The 22,240-nt window shown below is 39.4% G+C and overlaps 1 protein-coding gene across 5 annotated transcripts in view; it reads left to right on the forward strand.

Moving 5' to 3' along the window:
• Positions 1–22,240, forward strand: part of CSNK1A1 (casein kinase 1 alpha 1) — a 35,742-nt gene continuing 13,502 nt past the window's right edge. For 3 of the 5 annotated variants that reach the window (XM_075766705.1, XM_075766707.1, XM_075766706.1), the window contains exons 1-6: positions 1–613; positions 1,480–1,586; positions 13,993–14,119; positions 15,878–15,976; positions 18,361–18,444; positions 21,809–21,948. In XM_075766705.1, coding sequence (XP_075622820.1) covers positions 491–613; positions 1,480–1,586; positions 13,993–14,119; positions 15,878–15,976; positions 18,361–18,444; positions 21,809–21,948 — 680 coding nt within the window. In that variant the 5' untranslated portion in view covers positions 1–490. The remainder of the gene's footprint in view (positions 614–1,479; positions 1,587–13,992; positions 14,120–15,877; positions 15,977–18,360; positions 18,445–21,808; positions 21,949–22,240) is intronic. The other 2 variants (XM_075766708.1, XM_075766709.1) reach the window with 1 other exon arrangement.

Raw genomic sequence — 22,240 nt, forward strand, 5'->3', positions numbered from 1 at the left:
GGGGTGGGGGCGGCCTTTCCCTGGCGCGTGCGCGCTGAGCGCTCCGCCCCATTCCCAGCGTGCCCCGCGCGGTGAAGAAGCGGCGGCTGCAGGCTGGGGGCATTTTGTGTCCGCGATAGCAGCGGTTGGGAGACAAGATGGCGGCGGTGGCCGAGTGAGGGACCGGTGGCGGCCGGGACCCGCCGGAGCCAGCGGGCTTCGCGTTTCCCTTCCCCTCCCCCCCTCTCCCCTCCCCTCATAACACCTCGGTGGCCACCTCTCATCTTTCTGGAGGGCGCCGAGAGCCGAGCGCCGCCCGGCCGGGGAGCGGGACAGAGCCGCGGAGGGGGGCGCCCGCTGGAGGGGCCCGGCTGGAGCTGAGCAGCAGGGACCAGCCTTCCTTGTTCTGCTCCCCCCCCCCCCCCTTTCCCCTTCTCTGGGGCGGCGGTAGAGCTCTCTTTCTCCCCCCGAGCCTCTCAGCGCCGGGAGGGCCCCTCAGCCGCCCCCCGCCATGGCGAGTAGCAGCGGCTCCAAGGCCGAGTTCATTGTCGGAGGCAAATACAAGCTGGTGCGGAAGATCGGGTCGGGCTCCTTCGGGGACATCTATTTGGCGATCAACATCACCAACGGGGAGGTAAGGGCGGCTCGCACTCCCTCACCTTCTTGGGCCCGGCGCGGTCCCTTCCGCACCTCGGGGGGAACCAGAGATCACCGATAACTTTCCCGAGGCCGACTTGAAGCCTGGTTTTGTCCCCCTTTGCCCCTGGTACCGCCACCTGCCAGGGACCGCGCGGCGCCGTCCAGCCAGGGTGGCTAAGCTGCCCTCCGCGGGGTGGAGGGGTGAAGGTGTGTACCCTGGGGCTGAGGGGCTTCCCCTGCCTGACGCCCTTCATCGCCGGGGGGGGCGGGGGGTGGCACTGCCCCTTCGACAGCAGAGCCGTGCGGCAGTGGTCTCCCCCACCCAGCAGTCGCATAGTTCGCTTGCGAGTGGTAGGGAGAAGACCATTGTGGGAAAATGTACTTTGTCTTTTATGAGCGGCCAAAGTCGTCCCTCTCTCACCAGTGATCTGTCCCCCGTTCTCTCAGCTGGGGAACACTGTATCTTATTTTCATCAACAGTAATAGAAACAAAGAAGATTCCTTGTTTCTTCAGCTCTTTTTTCTTCTTTTTTTTTCTTTCCCCCTCACGGCTCTGAGCTGTAAAGAAGAAACACCCACGTATGTTCTTCCTCAGTTACATGGATCTGAAGACTTTACATCTCCAGCTCAATTTCATGTCCTGGAATGGATATTTGTGTACAAATCATCACAGTATGGATTTTATTAGAAGACGCAACAAAATGCAGGACGTTGAGCACCGAGAGCTTAAAAATTTATACCTCAAAGCATTTGCAGCAGGGATGTGTGGGGGATATTGAAGTGCTGTGCCCCTTAAACCTCAGTGGCAAGGCTGTGCTTGGTGGACACTCTGCTCTGACTCCTTGTTCCTTCTCACTGTAGGAAGTTGCTGTAAAGTTGGAGTCTCAGAAGGCTAGACATCCCCAGCTGCTGTATGAAAGCAAACTATACAAGATTCTGCAGGGAGGAGTTGGCATCCCACATATACGGTAGGAATCACTAATGTATGCCAGTACAGTGACTTTAATGTTAGTGTGAGGCAGGACACCACCATTATAAAGAGATTTATCTGGAAGGGTTTGGGCTGTTTGGGGGGAAAAGCTCCATTCCAAGCTCTACAACTAGTTGGGTATCCTCCCCACTGGCCCACTGTCTCTTCTTATCTGTACATACTGTGCTTTGAAAATGAGATCTTCAGCAGTTCTGAACTGTGAGAAATTCTTGTTGTGATTAGAACAAAGTGTGAGACAGTTTTAGTGAGAGCCAGTGTTCTTGATGAGGTTGAGAGTTTCGAGCCGGTACTGGAAATGGCTGCTTTCTTTTGTTGCCTTTTTTTTTTTTGTTCCAACATGTCTTCCTCCTCCGCTCAGAAAATGGCGGATGGACGTGATTAACCCTCCCCCTTCTTGTGTTGGGACAAGGGACGTGCTCAGGCATGTATCTTTTCCTTTCATAGTTATGTGCTGCAAGGCTTGAGACTGCAGAGAACCTCAACCAGGAATGAAATGGCAGCCCCTTTCTGTTACCCGCAACAGATGCGTCACTAGGATTTCCGTACAGTTAAAGTGCCAAGATTAATCCCTCCCAACTGCTCGTTATGCAGCTTCCTTGTTTCATAGTCTGTCTGAAACTTTCAACTATTTAATAATTTCCTAATGTGGAAGAAAATCACTGGTGCAGCAAACTCTAGGAGGAGTTATTTCTCTTGAGATTATTGAGGTGTTACACTGGGTTAGTTCCCAACTACTGAATTGATGCATCAGAGTAGATTAAATGAAACTTCAGTTTTCTCCAGAAAGACGTTGCACAAGAAGTTGTTCTTTTTTTTTTAAACTTTGTTAATAATTGTTTTTAAAGTTAGTATTTCTTATGTTTGCACTAGGACAGAAAAGAATTTTGTTCCTTGAGCTGCAGAAACTATTTCAATTTAGATATTGGGTCAAACTGGATTCCATTTAATCTGTTAACCCTTCCCTGTCTTTGTTGTATGTTCACCTATATCAATAGTGGCCTCTGCAGTCTATTGTAAGGTCATAATGATGACATATTCATGTATTAATTTTAACAAAACCTAAACCAAGTCTGCATTTCTGAGGTTAATAGCTCCCCTCCCCCCCTTCCCCTGCCAAACACAACTGGCTGTAGTCCTGAATGTAAGCTGAATCTGTATACCAGAGGAGACAGTGTTGTCTTGGCCATCTGTCCTCATTCACTACCGCCTTTTGCAAGAGTAGAATAAACATATCTGAATTAAACTGAATACTTGCAGCTTAAACAGAGTTGCTTATGTGAAAACAAATTTAGTCTTTATTTTAGACTACGGTTTCTTTTTCTTCAAATGGATGCCTTTATTTCACAACTGAAAGAATAGAAATTGCATTTTGGAAAGCTATCACGGTATAGTTATGTGCTAAAACAGAAATAACTGGGAAAATAGCCAAAGCAAGTGGGTATCAGGTGTTTGATCGCAAAACTGGAGAAGCAGGCATTCTTAAACTTTTTCAAAAAAAGTAAATGAACGTTTGGTGCTATAATAAGGCCAAAGTTGCAAATTTTTCAGCTTTTCCATGTAACAGAAGTGAACTACTGTTTTAAGTCCTTGGATTCGGTTAAAAGTGCCCCGTGAGAGCATTTTAATTAAAACCAAAATACTGGAAGTAATCTTACATGTTAAGAAACTTGCTTCTAGCTTCAATTACAGTAGTCATCTTTAAGTTTTCTCTCCTCTGTATTTGACATTCTTGTGTCTGACTTTTTCTGTATAGCCAGTGACTGTGGTTTAGAAGTCTCACCACCACAGGGGAACTACAGCCTTTCTTTAACACATACTTCCTTCCTCCTCCCACCAAAATAATACAGGATTTCAAGAATCTGAATAAGAGTGGACAACTGAGACAATACTCAAAACAACTCAGATTTATAGATTCATTGTGCTAAAGGTGTGTGGTCTATTTGATATCAATGAGTCTTAAAGTTTTTTTCACTTTCAGGTTCTCACAGTGTTAATCTTTGTAGTATTCTTCTAGAAAAGTGTCTTTCAGAAAATATTTGGAAATACCTTTTTTGTCTTCAGAAGCAGCACTAATTTTAAATCTATTTGTATGTACCAGATGCTGCTTGACAGGTTCTTTGACTAGGCTTCTGTTACTAGTTGTTGTCTTGCTGTATGACATCTGGTGATGCTTGAAGAAATCTAAAATGGTATTTTTATGTTTATCTTCTTTAAGAGGAAGCTGAGCAGGGTACCCAGCACGGTTTTTGTGACAAACATTAAAATGATGTGTTTAGTAGAAGTAGAATCCATGGTACTTTGAATGCAAGGGGGATGACTTGACCTACCAAATGAAATGTATCACTGAGGTGCTTAACAAGGATATGCCTTGGAATAGGCGATTGCAAAGACTAAGACCGAAGTGCAATTACTGTGCATGTTGTTTCAGACAATTCAAGCTTTTCTGACGTGCGTCTTTGGCAGCAGCTAAGCTGGGAGAACGTATGACTTTGTACTTGGGTCACTTTGCATATGTAATTGATAATACACATTCCGCCATTGTTTTATAATGGTATGTTGTCAAGTTGGAATACACTGTTCTTGGCTCAGCATATTTAGAAAGATGAATCAAACTGAAGGAAAACCTTTGAAAACATTTGTTAAAATTTCTGTAATGTGACACCTTTAAACAGCAACAGCACAAACAGAGCATTTGATACAAATTTAAGGAACCATTTTAAGCTTTTCCCATTGCCATGCTGTATAAGCTGGGCTCAGCAGCATTTTTATCCCAGTGCTACACATCCGGGAAAGAGAGGCACATAATCTTGTATTCCTCATTTAAGAATGAGGGACTTTTTCTATGTTCGTCATCTACTGAAGAAATGCAGTGGCCAAGATCAGCTTACTAGAAGTTGTATTATGTGGCTTTGCCTTACTAAAGTGGTCTGCTGTGGTTCTTTGACTCACAAAGCTGAAATAATAGGTGAGGTATGGATAGCTCATTTTAGGCATCTGTTCTTAAAACTGAATTCTGCCTTTTAGATGTGTGATTGCAAACTTAGTAATGATAGGATAGTGTATCTGGAATGTCATTTAAATTATCTAGAACCAAGCAATGTTTCTATAGCTTTTAAGGCTGATTTGATGGCCTTGCAAGCTGATTGCAAGAAAGCTAATTAACAAAATCTTAGTTTTAGAGTTAAGCTTTGTAATATTGCTTCTGTGGGATCAACAGTGAGCCTTCACTTGTCGTGGAGGGTGAACAAGGGGCCTTGGTTCTCCCACTGTAACAGAACTTGGTTTTTGCACATAAAATAGCAAACATTGAGATTGGAATATCTTTATTCTCTGAATATTCTAAACCCTTTTAGACTTGCAAATCTTTGACTTCGCTGCTTATTGTTGTTTCCTGGAAGAGTAGCAAAGTTTCTGAACTTGTCTCTGGGGTTTCACAAAACTTTATATAAATGGTCTACAGATTTTTAAGCTGTGATTTGTTCTTGATGTACAAATTTTGGTTGATTATTACCTTTATTTTTCACAATAGGCTCTTGAACCAAGCTTAACATTCGAACAATCTGATCTGCCTTTAGGACACAATGCAAAGTCTGCAGTATTCTGCTGGGCTTATTGTTCTCAGCCATCAGCTGTCTTTTTTTTTTTTTTTTTTCCCCTCTTGTTTTCAGTGGCCAAGCATTTTTAGCTGTAATCTTGTTAACTGGGCACTGATCCTATTAGTTTGGACTATCTACCTTTATTCCCAAATTCTTGGTTCTGGCTTGGAGGAATGTAGCAGAGTGTTTGGTGATTTTGTATGTTGTTTTGTTCATAGTGTAACTCTTGTTAAAGCATTCTTGACAAAGCAATTGTTTGAATTATCTGTGACAACCACTCTAGATTTTTGTCATTTATAGTGTTTATCAGCTATTGTTCATATCCTTTACAAAGATTACCTTTAGTTACTCTTTCAGATGTACTTTTGAAAGAAAAGTGGGCTTCAGATTTTTCTCATGACAGTATCATGGGATAACTTGGTTTCATTATCATCAGTTTCAAATGGAAAACAGCTACGCTGGAACCAGGTGTGGCCATTGGTGATGTGTAAGAGCAGTGAGAGAGCCTTGTGAATGTGAAACAGATACTCTGTGTTCTTGTATGGGCAAGGCTGAAGAGATACTGTACAGCATGTGAGGCTAATCAAGGTGATACTGAAGTTTAGTCATTTGTAAGGTTAAAAACCAAAAGCTACTGGCTCAGCAATTTTTTTGCAACATTCTATTGCAAACTGAACAAGTAAATCCGTTTCTGAGTTTTTCAATGCAGTAAGTTCTTGCAAAATATTTTGGTGTTGAGAAATTCGGTATTGCCACCCATGTATCACTACGCAATCCTCTAAATAGTAAAGCATATTATAAAGTTTCTGGCAAAAAAGTAATCTATAAAAGCATCCACAATTTTTGTTCTTCTGGTTGCTTACTGCCATGTTGTTGGATAATCTATTAATAACAGACTGCTAATACTTCACTAAGTAATAATTTAATAGAAAAATGTGGTCAAGTTTGGTAATCTTAGGGTTATTCTCACAATGGATTTTTTCTTGAGCACTTCAAACTTCGATCTTCTTAAGCAGTGCTTAAAAATCTAAAAACCTCTTGAACACCTTCATTTTAAACTGTTTTCCCGCTAACTTCCTGCAGCATAAAAAAAAAAAACCTAAAAAAAAACCCCACCAAACCCACAAACAACCCCCCCAAGAAAAATTAGATTTAAAAAAAAAATAAACCCAAAACTAGTAGTCAGATAAAGTCTGAAAAGTTTTCTATCTTTTGATTGGTAAGACATACTTTCATCTAGGTCTTGCAAGTAATGAGGAAGAAGGCTCTAGCAACAGAGCCTCCTATTTAATTAACCTTCTGTTATTACTTAGGGCTGCATAGTGAAGGGCAGAACCACTCTAGTAGATAAGAGGAAGCTTCTTGTTCTGGTAGCTCCAAGTAAAATTGAAAGCTAGTCTTTTAAATTAATAGTTAAAATTTTTCTATTTAGACAGTGAATGTCTTTACACAAAATCTATTTCATGTTTTAGAACAATCTAAACTTCTGTCTTAATTGGTCTTTGTGGACTCCTTATAAGCATCCAAGAGAGACCACAGTTTGAAAACAAATGAAGCTGTCTTTTTTCTTTGATTTTTTTTTCTTTTTTCTCCTTGCGTTTCTTCTCAGCCTTTGCAGAAAGTGCTGCAAAAGTATGCAGTTTCTGTTCAGTGTTACTCGTTTGGAAGAGGTGATCAGTAGAGGTACTACTGAAACACTCTTTTCATCAGCAGTGTTTCCTGTAGCTACTGCAGATTAATGGCTTACCTTCTCAACTGAACCTTGTGACTTCTAGGGAAGGAACTTGACTTATGTTCTCCTCGCTTCCTACCAGGCGTTAATGTACCTCCTTAAACAGCTAGGAAAACAGCAAGTCAACTACATGGAAGTTACGTATGCAATATAACACTAGGCAGATGAAATGACCTTACAGCTTAGGAGATGAGTTGCACTGGCATACTTCGTGTATTCATATTTCTCTCATAACTGTACAAAAAATGATATAGAATTTTATTTATAGAGTCTATCTAACTTCATAGTGTAGGGTGTTCATTGCTGTTTCTTTATTTAGTACTTGGGTGGCCTAATTCACACTCACCATGGCAACTAATGTTAGATGACATCTGCTAAATATTCCACTTCAGTATTTCAGTCATGCCATATTTATATTACTCCTAGCTGACTAACAGTTAAGTGCTTTTTCCAGCTTCAGGGGAGATAAACTAGAAATATAAAATATTGTCAAAATATAAAATAACATGTCAATTTAGACATGAATCTTACAATGATAGATTACCTTTCTTATGTGTTGCTTCGGTATCTGTTAAGACTCAGATTAGTATATACTTCCCAATTTGTCTGAAACATCATTTGTCAGAAGATGTCTATCCTGAGAAGTCTAGAATATGGGGCCAGAAGAGACCGCTTTGGTCCAAATCCAGCACCTGTTTTGGACAACATGCTATTCGTTCTGTGAATCAGTCAGGTGTGGTGTTAAAACTTTCTAGGCTGGCTGGCAGTGCTCATGATCCTGTTGTCAGACAGACAGTTTCTGTGCCTAAAGATAAATGCTTGTACCCATAGGCAGTCAGCTCCTATTTATTTCTTCCCTGATTTTTTTTTTGTTAATAACCTTCTCCCTATTACAGTCCTCCCATATCTATAAAGAATAGTTGCATAACTCCGTAGTTGCCTTGCTGAGCTGTTTGAATACATGATTAGAGGTCACCACCTTCCCATCTTTCTTGAAGTCTCTTTCCTGTCCCTGTTCTGATCTGGGTTTTCTTTACTTAATGTTAGTGACAGAGTTGGCACATTGGTGCCTTAAGCATTTATACAGATTGCTTCACAGTTTGTGTAGAATACCTGTACTCTTACTGGTTAGGATTACTTTTTATTTTTCAGTGATGCCTGGTATTAGAGCTGTATGATTATAGGAAGGCCTGTGTTTTCTCTTTAGTCACATCATCTGACTAATGCCTAGTTCAGAGACTTTTGTATAAATGGCTTGGTGCTTGCAGAAATGGAATACAGTTCGAGTATTCATCAGTTCAGTGTCATTTGGTTTTCTGAAGGATGTCTGAATCCTTTGTGTTCATCACGCCTTCCAGATTGCGTATTCACCCTCATGTGCCTGCTGACTTGTCAAACTTACTAATAAGGTGATCTCAGGTAGTTCTAGTGGTAAGTTCTTACCAGCTTGTTTTTTCAGCGTATGCTTTCTGTTTTAATAGCTTTATCTACCTTAATTCTTCTGACAATCTCTATTTTTTGTCATGTGAACTCTTCCACTTGATGTTTGAAAGCCCAAGTGCTGGGAAACTAAATGCATAGGACTACACAGAGTAATCATAGGGTCACATATTATGAATTATGAAAGCGGCAAAAGTTTATCTAATGTCAAAGAAGTCCAAAATGTCCTTTTTTTTTTTTTTTTGCCATGACTGTAAGGGTTTCTGGAGATCTAAAGGTTTAACTATTCAAGTCTTGTCACAGAAGCATTGTACTTCCTTGCAGTGAGGCATCAGGAGATAGGTTGGTTTTTTTATCTCGCAAAAGCATGACTGTCTGCAGTTCTGTTTATAATTCCAGGTTGCCACAGCCTCCACTGGGAACAGTCAGTGATCGAATTGACAGAAGTCTTTAGTGGAGGATAGCTTACCTGGTAAAGCAGGTGTTGATTGAGGAGAGCTTTTATTAAGCTAGAACAAAATCGTTTTGTTATAGTTGCTCTGGTAGTAGGAACACTTTCTTGTCACACTGAGCTGACGTTCTGGTTTTGTATATAATAAGTTGTAGACGAAATGATGTGCCATTATGCTAATGGTGACAATGCCTTTACTGCCTTCCTGGTTTCAGAATGCATGGGACTTGTGGTGTCTTTACCAGTGATTAACAGCTGTAACTTAGTTAATCTTGATCTGAATTTGAGATTATGTGAATTTTCTGAAATCTTTTATTTTATTCAGCATGTGACCAGCTCACACAGCTTTGATAATTGTACTGGTTTTGTTACCTTCTTGTTCTAATTACAAGTGTCAATGTAATGGATGAAACATCTGGTTATCTACTATAATTGTGAAACTATAATTTCATAGGCTGTGTCTGAATTCTGTTAGCCCTTTGCTCGCCTCTTTACTAACTGGCCTATCTCAATTTTGACCCTTTCAAAGGAAGATACACTAGATGTGAAGAGATGATTCCAATAACCAAATGAAAAGTTTTCTCAGTTAAAAAGAAACAAGCAAGCTATTAACAAACATTTTCTTAAACATTTCTTTTGTCATTGGCATTATTTATGAAATATGCAGTTGCCAGAATAGACATCATACAATTTTTGAAGCATGCAGCTCTGAAAACAGAGAAGGATTTTAAGTTTGGGTAGACCTGACTACAATATTTACTACTAAGTGCTAGATGTGCATCAGTATTTCACTTGCTTGTCTCAAGGTTAGTCAAGGGAATTAAAAACAACACCCCACAGGAGTTCAAGTAAACATTCACTTGTCATGTGATCTGGCATCATACCCACTTTACTCTATGGGATTTGAAAACCAACCACTCTCAAACCAGTGTGTCATGTGACTTAGTTGTTCAGCATAGAGGTACAAATATTGAAATTCAAGATGTTATGAAAAGTTTCAGCTGTGTGCATATACTGGAGCAATGTATCAGGCTGCTAAACCACATGATTTGGAAACTTGCTGACGTGGTGAGTCTTGGTCTTTCAAATTAGACAAGTCACTGAAGTCAAATTAAGGTCACTGTGTTCTGTCTTTAACCATGCTTTGAAGGAAAGCTGCATAAAGGATATTTACTGTATTCTAACTGATCTGTAGTAATTTGATCTGTAGTTTTAAACAGATGAGGCAAGGGAGAGTGACAAAGCATTTTCATGCATGTGTGAGACTGGTCACGCTTTACAGATTGAGTATGGACTAGGGTTTTTATTAGCTGTATCCGATATTACAGTGTTATGTTGCCTGTTTGATGATAACTCTTAGCTCTTTATAATAATATTGTCCTGTTAATGTTTTGTGAAGTCTGCAATAAGGTCATCTACTGCTGTTCTTTTGGAAAGCTGATAATAATCTGTTTGTGTGGTTTTCTTGCCGTTAGTAGGTATAAATGGACGTATACTACAGAATCAAAATTTTCTATTTAGGAAATACGTCCTAATGGGACGTATAACACTGTGGGAATGAACTAGAGAAATAATGAGTTTTCCTAATCTAGTAACTTAGCTTCTCTTTTTGAAATAATACATTTTGTGTAACTGTGTGTAGGGTCATTACCCACCTAAAGTGAACTGTCAAGTAGTTAAATCTCTTGTTCCCACATTCCACTCCCCTCCAAAACTCTCCCTGCTTACAATGTATTGCTGCTGTTGCTTCCTCAACTTTAGTATGAGAGAGTGTACTTCCAGGTGTGCTTAAAAAAAAGTCCATGGAGCTCTAACAGACATGTGGGACACTTGTGTTCTGAGATGCTAGTGTCAGCTATTAGTTGCCCAGAGCTTTGTATGGATTATTACTTTATATTAGTAGTTCACTCCAATTTTCGTTGCTGATGCAGCATTAGAACTTTTGAAGATTTCTGAGACAGCCTTGTTTTAGATTTGTGCTCAGTGTGTTGCCATATTGTTTTGCATTTTAGCCCAGTAGTGTTAAAACTTGCATGCCAAAGTGCTCTGAATTTGTGCTCATCCAAAATCTTTATTTATATGCCATTTTACAGTCATTATGTGAATATGGGAGTAAGGAGTACTTGCCAAGCTCCTAGATATCGTAATATCCAAGGTTTCCTAAGAAGAGCCAAGACTTCTAACATTTTTACTCAGAGCTGCCAGTAGTAGCAGCTACTAGACTTTGAATGGACATGATGTAGCCTTACTTCTTAATCCCATTTTCCCTGGAAATGTTCCAACGGAAATTAAAACTTACTTGCAGTGTTAACGAAGTAAATAAAGCACAAGTTACTCCTTTACCCTTGCAGAAGTTTTAGTTGCCAGTAGTGAAATGAATACATGGGGCAGTCTTCTGTGAGGAATTACAGGCAGGTACACATGAAAATGAAATGTTAAGAGTTCCCATCTTAATTCTGTCTTGCAGAGTTGATTCTGCTTTTTACCAGTGCAAAATGGTCAGGAGATTAAAATTTTCGTGTGCATATGTAGAAGTAGTCCAAATGGAGGTTGCGCAATCAACCTGAATTGCTGCACTTTCTAAGCAGAGAGATTTCTGTCGAACCACCAAATGCTTTTTAAAATGTAGCTCCCATGGTAGGCTTCCTCTTAATCAGCTTCACTTTTTCTGTGATGCTGTAACTAAATTTTCTTAGCTCAGTTGAAGACTGATCCTTTTCCCTTACACTGCAGTCTCTTGGGCACTGAACCATTACTGTATTGAACAATTAAATTCAGCATCTGAATTGAACTTCCATTTCTTGAAAACCATATTTTATCTAGATCTTGATTTACTCCTCAGAATGCTTCAATTCAGCTCATTATTCTTTAGACTTTTTCACAAGAAACATAAATTTCATGTGACAGAATAACTAGGTCATTTGGTCCAGTTTTCATTGCTCTAGATGATAATGTTTCATTTTCAACTGTGACCTATGGAGTTGTTTATAGAGCTTTGTCAAAACTTCTCAGCCATTTACATAGGTGACTTTGATAGGAACCAAGAAGTAGATTTACAGATATAGTTAATAATTCTTTAATTGAAGCTGGTTTGCATTTGGATAAGAACTTTTCTCAACAGCATCTTATTTTTGACTCTTTTTCCCTCTCTGCGTTGCTTTTTTTAAATATTCTTCTTGGTCGTTCTTGCAGTTGAAAGTAGCTTCCATTCATTCCTTAAAAGGGCCTAGCTAGGCAGGTCTTTTCAAAATGCATGCATTTCATGGCTTGGTGTCAGGTTGCAGTGTGAATATTAAACTTTTCATAAATTAGACTTTAGCAAGTAATACCATTAGCATGTTTTCCCAGATGAGTCACTTGTAAGTTGGGGTATTTTTGTCCATCATAGTACATTCAATGAAATTTTAGAAGGCAAAAATGCGAAATAGTACTTAGAGTATTAGTATGATCGTTAACATGGAAGACAGCTGTTTTGTTGACATGTCATTTGAATGACTGCTTTCAAAATACGTATTTACTGCATCCCCTGTTGATGTAGGGAATGAATAAATGTCCTAGATTGACTTGTAAAACAGTGGGTGTGATCCACAGCCCATATATAACTTTGTAATACGTTGTTATAAATTTGATAAAAGTGCATGGTTTCTACTAGAATACTAACAGTAGGAAGGTACAGGCCAGTAGTTCCTGAAACAAATCCAAATATAGAATCTTCTCTCTGTGGTTTTATAAACATTTTGCTTTACTCCCCTGGCTAAGCTTGGAATCCTCTGAGTACCAAGGAATTTGTCGGCTTTATCAGTGGTAACTATTTTCCAGACAACTGTGCATTAGTCTCTTGGAGTCATTGCCTAAAGTGGAAATAAAATGATTATAGAGGTCTTCAAGCCCCAGCTACTACTGTGTTTGAGCTGAATCTTGAGCTGATTTTTTTTATCTGCATGCTCTTACTATGGGGTATATTATTGGTATATCTTGTCTGCACTACGGTTGTTGGAAACTTCAAGACTCTTTTAGGAGAGAGCTGTTCAGTGCCTTATCCATTGACTGCTGGTACTAGGTCCTTGTCATGAGGGCTTAGATGCCTAGCAAAGGCAAAATACAGTCTTTTGATCAATAAGGTGTTGAATCTTTACAGTCATGTACTAATACTCAGCACAGCTTCATAAACAGTTTTTCCACACACAGCTCTCACTTAACTGTGGGAACCTGGAATGTGCAGAAGGACTGTAGAAAGGAATACTCAGGTTCTGTCTTTCAGTGCCCATTTAAAGTATGGAAATTCACAGCTGAGACTTGCAGAAGTGAAGAATGTGACTACAGGTCTTCTGAGGCAGCTTAGGTGATAAAATACTCTCCTAGCATTGCAGGTGACATGAAGCAATACTATGATAGAAATGCTAGACATGGATTGGAAGGAAAAATATGCACGGCAGGCCTTCTGCTTGTCCTCACAGCATTGGTAACACTTAATTTTTTGTCCCAAATTGATATATCAGGCGCTTAAGGGTGGTTATCGCAGTCTGTTTGACTGCAGTTGATATATTGCTACATCTGTATTTTTGTTTTTGTGACACATTTTTCCCTTTATGATGTTGAAAACCTAGTGAAGAGCCTTTATCTTCTACTTAATAGGATGATAGAATGTGATTGCCATTTGTTAAATTTGGATGAATTAAGGAAGAGGTAGTACATGAGTTCTCTGCAACAGACCAAAGCAAGTTCATGCAGTTAAGTCATAGCTGAAAACAAAGCCTAAAGCATTTAAAGATGTTTCTGTGAAGTTAAATAATGCAGGAAACAATGATAGAAGCATAAGGTGTCCTGCAGATGAGTTTCAGTTCAGACTGTACATGAACCTCAATATATTGACATGTAATGGCTTCTGCTTTGATTGCATTTTGATTTTTGTGGTTGGTATTTCAGTTGCTGCTAAAGTGTAATAATGTTTCCTCTTAAGAGGAAAATGAAATGTGGGCACGTGCACTTGCCGACTTGTGTATTCTGTTTTGTCCTCAGACTTTGTTTCCAGGAGAAATAAGACACTACTAGCCCTACTTTTTAGTTAGCTTTCAGGATTGAATGTTAGCCAGCAATGTGCCCTTGCAGCCAAGAGAGCTTTATTAAGATTCCTGCTAATGCTGAGTAATTTTCTTTTTTGCAGGTGGTATGGTCAAGAAAAGGACTACAATGTTCTAGTTATGGATCTTCTTGGTCCCAGCCTTGAAGACCTATTCAACTTCTGTTCTCGCAGGTTTACAATGAAAACAGTACTTATGTTAGCAGACCAGGTACGTGCAAGTTTTACTGTGAGAAAGTTAAAACCCCTGAAGTATTTTGTGCAACATGGTTCTCTAAGTGGGTTAAATAACGTGTTATGCAGTGTTGTGTATATATAGCTAAGTGAAGACTTGACCTATATAGGAACTAAGTAATGGTGGCTTCTGTGTGCTGTGGCATACAAAATGAATGTAGGCCTGTAGTGGGAGGGCAACGCAGATACCAACTCCTTAAAGCTGCAGATCTAGCAAGTGCAACTTTAATAAAGTATCGACACTAACTCCTTGTATCAGCCGTGGGGGTGTGTTAAAAGGTCTGTCTGAAGCAGTCTCCAGTTATGGCTGATCTAATTCAATGGAAACCTGTTACATGTTGGTCAGCTGTGGTGACAGGTGGGCAACATGCAAGTGTATAGGTCTGTTCTTACTGACTGTCACTATGCGCTCACAACCTCCTGTAACTTCTAGTACCAGACCATGAGCTAACAAATACTGTTTTGGTGGTTGTGCTGCTTAAAGACAGTTCTTAAAGCTGTTAGTGGAAATGCCACTCTACCTCAAACTTGATCAAAGCCTCTAAAATGGAGGTCTGTTAGGTCTCTTTCTAGCAATTGATATTTTTTCAAGATGGTCATGAGAGTACGGCAATTGAAATGACCAGCCATATTTATTTCTTGCTATTTAATAAATAGCTTGATTGTGCTCTCTTCAGCTACTTGAAAGGCAATAAAGGTTTCTCGAGTTGGATTTTCAATGGTAGTTTAAATTTCATCTAATATTACGTAATTGATGTTAGTACCAAGTTGTCACGTAGCCAGATGCTCGTAGAATCTCAGGCTCTTGGCCAAGGAAGCTCATGGCATTTGTATGGAGACAAGGTCAGCTGTCCCTATTCTCAGCTGCCTTAAGTGAGTGGTACGCTTGCTTTAGAGAGCCATTTGCCTGCTCAGTTAGCTAGAGCCTGGGTGTTACAGCATCTCCAGGGAATCTGTATGGTTTTTGTGCAGTATTCTTTTGGATGACAAATGCTAATTAGTTGTCATCTGGGAAACATAGATGGGATGTATGATATCAGTGCACAGAACTGGCTTTTAGGTCATAGTCCAGTAGAACAGCTGTCAAGGGTATGATGTTGTAACAGTCCAACTCGCTAAAGACTGTGCGAAGAGTGTTTTGTAGCTGAAAAGCTGTACCACATAAATGTATGTGCTGTAATCTCACGCACGGGAAATCGCACGACCATATGGGATGATGCAGATGTGCCAGAGTTTCTCTGAGTCTTCATTGCTGACTGTTATTCCTGGATCACGGTAGCCTAGATATGACAGTATGGGCCACAATCAAGTTGTTACTTGCTCTGTGAAAACTATTCCCTGGAAAAGTGACACTTGATGATGAATGAATAACCAGATGAATGAATAACTGGGACAGGGGGAGGGAATGAGCTTTAAAATTGTATTGTGGTAGGTATAGAAAAACCTTTGTTTGAAGTAAGGAAAAGAAATTAATGGGACACTGTAGTTAGAACGTGAACTTGAATGTCTGTGAAATAGTTTCAGGTATTTAATCTGCCATTTCCTGGTGAAGATTGTGGATTTTAACATGAAGATAAAGTTATTTGAACAGCATTTAAAAAACCCCTTGGTTTTCATTAAGTAAATATAGAAACTTAAGTTGCAGAGTAAGGTAACACTAAAAATTCGTGCATTCGTTGAAGGTTTAAGTGAATTGTATTGCTGTCACTGAAATTTTACCTGTGTTTTTTTACAGATGATCAGTAGAATTGAATATGTTCACACAAAGAATTTTATACACAGAGACATTAAACCAGATAACTTCCTAATGGGTATTGGGCGTCACTGTAATAAGGTTAGTCTGATGCTCTTTGTTTAAAAGATCCAAAGGAAATGGCTATGTTACTTGAATCAAGCTGCACAGTCTTTTTAAAACTCATTGCTAAAACTGATGTTTTGGATGTTAAACCATGATTCTTTGATGTGAGAAATTGGATTTCTCAGCGTCCACTTCTAAATGCAGTGGCAGACGTGGGTCTCTGACCCACCCTGTGAGATGCACTCGATTGCAAGATGATTTCTAGGCTTGCAACAAGATTATAAACAAACCCTAGAGAATACTTAGCTACTCTTCTTGATGGCATTTCGTTATCAAGATAACTGTTGTAATAGCATCTTTTTTCCTCAATGATAAAGTAAAATCTTATCTTTGGCTTTGGGGCTGACTTCCTGGGATGAAAAGAATTTGTGCCAACGTGGGAGCTCCTGACCTACCAGTCATAAGGGCATTAAGTCTTGCAGTGACAGACTGGTAAAGAGAACTCTTCAGCCATCAGAATTGTGGATACAACTAACAGCCAACATGTAGATCAATTGCCTTAATAAGTGAATTTATGTAAATATGTTGATAGAAAACTGTTAGTTTTAGAGTATCTGAATATGTTGTACAGCAAATTGCTCTGTTTACTTTGTGGGGGAAAAAGAAACAGGGTGGGGGGCGGGCTGAGGTTATTGCACTTGTTTGGATGGATAAACGTAGTCAGAAGTGCATGTTTCCCGTTGAAAACCTTATATAGAAGAAAACTGTTTTTTATTTTTAGTTCTCTTGAGTGAAATATGCTTAATCCTGCAATTTGTATGTCGAGCTCGGGCAGACAGGCAGCATTGGCAATGCATTAAGCATGCTACTTAATAGAAATTAACTTCAGGACAAATGTATGTGATCAAGCTGTTTATTGGAAGCAAGATTCCCACTTATCTTCTCTATGCCATCAGAGAATCTCATCTCTTTAGGCACTACTAGTGTTTAAAATGTTTACCTTTGTTTGCCTGTATGAATGCCAACTTCAGGGCCATGAACATTAGAAGGGGAAAGCTTGATTAACATGAGATAACAGCTGTTGTCTGAAGAGGTGCAGTGCACTGAATGTTTAGATACAACCACTGTTGGAAAAGCTTGTAAGTCCAGCTGAAAGGCAGTCTATATGTAATCCTGTTGCTGTTAAACTTTTGCTTGTTCCCAAGTTTCATACTTTCACTCTGTAGAGCTCTATTTCTCTGCTGTGTTGAGCAGTTAGGCTCCTTAATTTTCTGGCATGACTTAGAGTATAACTTGAAAACTTTAAATTTTTTCCTAGTTTTAGTTTCTGATTTCCAATTGTTCTTTTTGGGCCATTTTTCTATACTGTTGCACAGTCATGCCAGGTTGGCATTGTTGCACTCTATTTCATCTTGATGTGGATTAATGGCCTAGAAAATGCTACTGTGCTTACTTTAGTGGAGGAACACATTAGATTTGCATCAGCTGAAATGAAAACCAAAATTGCCTGTAAACTATTAGATTTTTTCCCCATTAGTAGACTAGTTAGGGAGCCACGCAATGATATGGTGGTAAACACTGTGGGCATGGGCTTTGTTACTGTTGCAGGATTTTAGAGATTAGGTAGTTCTGATGGAAACACAAATCAATAGGTTTACATGAGCAAAATAAGGAATGGATTGCTTCAGTTTGGAACCAAGTGCTTTATTTGAGGAACACTTGCCACCATACAGTATTTACATTGATTCTTTTTGTAACTAAGTGTAGTTTGGGGTTTTTTAAGAGATGACTGCACAAAGTTTGAAGAAAATCAGCCACAAAGACTAGAATAGCATGGTAATCTTGTTCCAGTAGCTTCCTGTCAGTTATATTTAAAAAAAAAAATAAAAAATATTTTTTTCAAATTTTAATTTGGTGATTGGGAGAAATTTTGCTCCCACCTTAAAAGATGAATTTTCAGCTATGCTAGAAATAAGCCCTGCATGCTTATGAAAGTAAACTTTAAGGTGACTAAATGCCTTCTACCTCTTCCTTACTGAAGATTTACTTTTTCTAAATGTCTTTTGGGGGAAGGGCAGTTTGTGGAACCAAAGGATGCTTTTGTAAGCAAAACTTTAATTTCCTTTTTTAATAGAGCCAAATGTCACCATTGCTATCCCTGGTCAAGGCAGTGCCATTTTGGAGCGGCTCACAGTTGAAATTTACCTTGTCACACCTTTCAAATTTTCTCCTTGGAAAAAAAAAATTAAAAAATGTGAACATACATAGTTTTTTGAAAAGTACAGTGCTTGGTGGAAGAAGGATGGCATTTGGCTACCCTGTTCTTTCTCGAACGCCTCGGTGTTGCCTGTCTGCGCCAGCCATTGTTGCATTGTAAGCAATACTGTTTGATGCACTGCCACCCTCTATTGTTTGTTCAGTGTTTAGAATCTCCAGTGGGGAAGAGGAAAAGAAGCATGACTGTTAGTACTTCTCAGGACCCATCTTTCTCAGGATTAAACCAGGTCTGAACCGTCTCCTATTCCAACCTCAACCCCAAATTCATGTGCTTTATTTTTGTTTTCGTTTTGGTTTTTTGTTTTGGTTTGGTTTTGTTTTTTTTGTTTTTGTTTTTTTCTCTGGAGAATGTAGACCTTGCAAAAGCACCTCTTATGTTGGCATTATTCAGACATACTTGGCAAACATGTAACATTACTAAGATGTTTCCCTGTGGCGCTTGTTTAAATTGTGGAATTATTTCTAAACTGATATTAAAAAGGGCTAAATGTATGTGCTTGATTTCAGATGCAGGTTTTATTTTTTGTCCTTTAAAACTCAAAGGCAATCTATTGAATGTGTTGAAGGATAGACATGCCACCCTAGTGAAATAGCAGGGCTTCTGCATAGGGCTGTCTGCTTGCCTTGCTGTAGGGTTCCTGCAGTGTCTTTGCATGTGGAGTAGTTCTGTTATCGCTTCAGCCAGACTCCTTCCTTTGCAGTTTTTGTTCAAAATATTTCCAAATGTGTAATGAGGACTCTCATATTTTCATCCATTGTGCTTACAAAATGAAATTACTCCAACAAGCTGTGCCTTGGAGAAGCATGAACTTATCTTGTAGTGTTAAATGTAGTACTCCTGACTCTTAAAGAGAAGATGAATTGGAAAGAAATGAAGACACATGCCAGTTCATAGCAGGACAGCTGGAAATTGCTGAATATGAATCATAGCTGAGGAGTTTGGCCATAGAATCCGTCTGTAGCTTTCCACAATGATAGTCTTCATGTATTAAATCCCAGACAGCTAGTTGCTGTACGCAAGCTGACAGGCTTCTGTTGTCTCCTTCTGAAACTTTCTTATCGGTTGAGGCAGAGACTTTGATCTACTTCTCTAGTTGCTCTTGGCAAAAATCTTGCCCTACTTCTCCAGTTTCCTGCTGATCATGCAACAAACAGAATTAAGGTGGTATGAGGTTATCTGCGGGAATGCGTCTGTGTTCCTGCTGGCAGACAATCAATATGTTCCATGCTCATCCAAATCAGGCTGTATCTTCCAACTTAACTCTTTACAAGATGGACTTACTCCTTTGCCTTCCACCCATTTAGAATGGGAAATACAGAATGAGCCGAAGCTAGGGAACAGAGTAACTTCCCCAGAGAAATCAGTACCATAAAATCATGTCCAGTTAGTTACTTGACTAGTGAAAAACAGATCTGTATTGCTGAATTGATTCCTTTTTTAAAAGAGGTTCTACCCATACCTCTTGGAGAATGCAAAATTACCTTGTTCATGTCTAATAGATAGAGCTTGTAGCAGCTGTGGAAAAGGCAGACCATTATTTACTTTTATAACTCTTGTGGAAAAAAAGTAGTCTTACCAAGTTGGTGCTAAACAGGGCTAGACACCAGCTGTTTATGTATGAGGCATACATCCAGTGTTAACTATTTTGATTTGTGAACTGTGACTTTGTCCATTTGTACCATTAATTAACAGCAAGATCCCCAGGATTACGGAAGGCACATGAAGGCTTTGAGTGGTTTAAAGTGTTTGTAACTAAACATGCAGTGAAAATATTCTGACTGATGTGTATAGTGTTTGGTTTTCCCTCCTTCTCAAGGCATAGTATTTTGCTTAAACTAATGGGCAAAGGCGCTGCAAAAGTAGCTATTGCTAACTATATATCAGAGGCTGTTACCAGATCAGAGAGCTTTAATCAGAAAATAAAGGATTGCATTTGAGCTCAGGCTTTGCTTCTAGGAATGTTGCATTTGCAGTGTAGTAATAACATAAAGCTTTGTACTATCTACTTTAGTATCAAAATTCACTAATTTCCTGGTAGCTGGAGAACATGTCCATGCTCACTAAGCGAATAACTACCTCTAGTGGTGGCTGTGGTGGGTGCAACAAAGACAAGACCCCCCCCACTTTGCTGAACTGTCTGACCAATGTAGTTGATGTAACAGCTTGGGTTTACCTCCTCTTGCTCAAAACATTTAGGATTTTCAGGGTGACTTTCATTAGGACAGCAAATGTAGAACTGCTGTGCTTTGTGGTTGCATATAAATCATGGCAAGACTTAAGGTTTTCTGCTCCAACGTCAGTGGCTTAAGAGGTTTTTAGCTTTGTTTTTTCCTGTCTAGACTATTATAGTTAGAAAATCATCTTCAGCCAGAATTCTAAAACATACCTACCGTGGAATTCAGAAACTTTCAGTCTTTCAGTATCTTTGATACTTCTGTGTCGAGTGTCACTTTATAATTCACAGCCCTTCTAGTGTGCAAGAGTGACCCTTTGTTTCAGTTTTGGATGCAGGTATACCTGCATATCAATCTCCAGCACTTGTTTGCATTTAAAACTATGTATCTTCTATTCTAGAATCACCTGTAAGGCGATACTGAATAGTTTTTTATTGAGAATTTCTTGAACATTATTTCTTCTTTCCATCATATCCCTCCCCTACCCAAGTTACTTTTGCATTATTCATTAACCTGTAGGGGTTGTAGTACCTGATCCTGTAGCATTAATCCAATGGTGGAATCGGGAGCTCAGCCTGATGATTTGTAGCTTGAAGACTGATTGCTAGAATTTGAAATGTTCCTTATGTACTTCTGCCTTAGCTTTTTTTGCCTAGTCTTGAAATCTTGTCGCAAGAAGGTACAGTCTGTATTGACCTTAGTAGATAGGCTGGCTATTAGCGTGCTAATTAGCACGCACTCAGTTGTTGCTAAATACCAAATCATTGGGCAAGCTTGGTTATTAGAAACCTAAATTGGATTCCATGTACTAGGCTCTAGCTTCCTGGCTGTATTAATATCATCAGCAAGTGTGTCATGCTGCTGCGATAGTGTTCCGGTAGTCTTGAAACGAGCATATGATTGAAAGCAAGGTGTCTTGTTTGCTGTTGAGGGTTTTGGCCTTACGCTCTGCAGAATGGCCAATGTTCTTTGAGACATACGGAAGAATACAGGATATGCATCACTTCCATTAAGCTGCTGAGCTGCCATTAACTATTTGTATGTGTAAGCTGGTCTAGTGTGAGTGGGTTTTTGTGAAGTGTGCTTTTGCACATACTAGTTTCCTTCCTAAATTGTGCACTGTAGTTATTGAGCTAATGTGATACAAACTACAAGAGTAACATTAAATAGTTGTAGAACTAAGATGCATATGCTGAGTAGCACAATCTAATCTGTTCCACTAGATTGAGAAAAGGCTTGAACTAATTCACTATTAAGTTTTTGAACTGGCTAGTTAAAGCTAGTTGTGACTGCACTGTTACTTTGCTTCCTCTTAACTGTAGGCTGTTACATTGTGTGGATGTCTTAAAATGTAGCTAATGCCTAGTGATTCCTTGCATTGTACAGAAGTATAATCTATTTTCATTTTTCTTTAAGTTATTCCTTATTGACTTTGGTTTGGCCAAAAAGTACCGGGACAACAGGACAAGGCAACACATACCATACAGAGAAGACAAAAATCTCACTGGTACAGCTCGATATGCCAGTATCAATGCACATCTTGGCATTGAGCAGAGGTGAGTTCAAGGAGATTACTGCTGTGCTTTTGGAGACTGCAAGATGATCTTATTTGTAAGATTCTGAGGTGTCTGAACTAATTTTATATGAATAAATGTATATATCCCTTTGCAAGTGGTGTTCTTTTTGGCTGCCTGTGCAAGGGTAGGGAAAGAAATCCAAGCACCTAATATGCTGCTCGAAGGCAGTCTGTCTTGCAGGCATGAGGTGGATGTTCTGCATACTGTTCTAGTTGGTTTTTTGTAAAGGATAAGCTATACTTTCATGTGGATCTGTCTGAGGACGCTCACA

The sequence above is a fragment of the Balearica regulorum genome, chromosome 14 (genome assembly GCF_011004875.1).
Source record: "Balearica regulorum gibbericeps isolate bBalReg1 chromosome 14, bBalReg1.pri, whole genome shotgun sequence".
In the NCBI taxonomy this organism is placed as follows: domain Eukaryota; kingdom Metazoa; phylum Chordata; class Aves; order Gruiformes; family Gruidae; genus Balearica; species Balearica regulorum.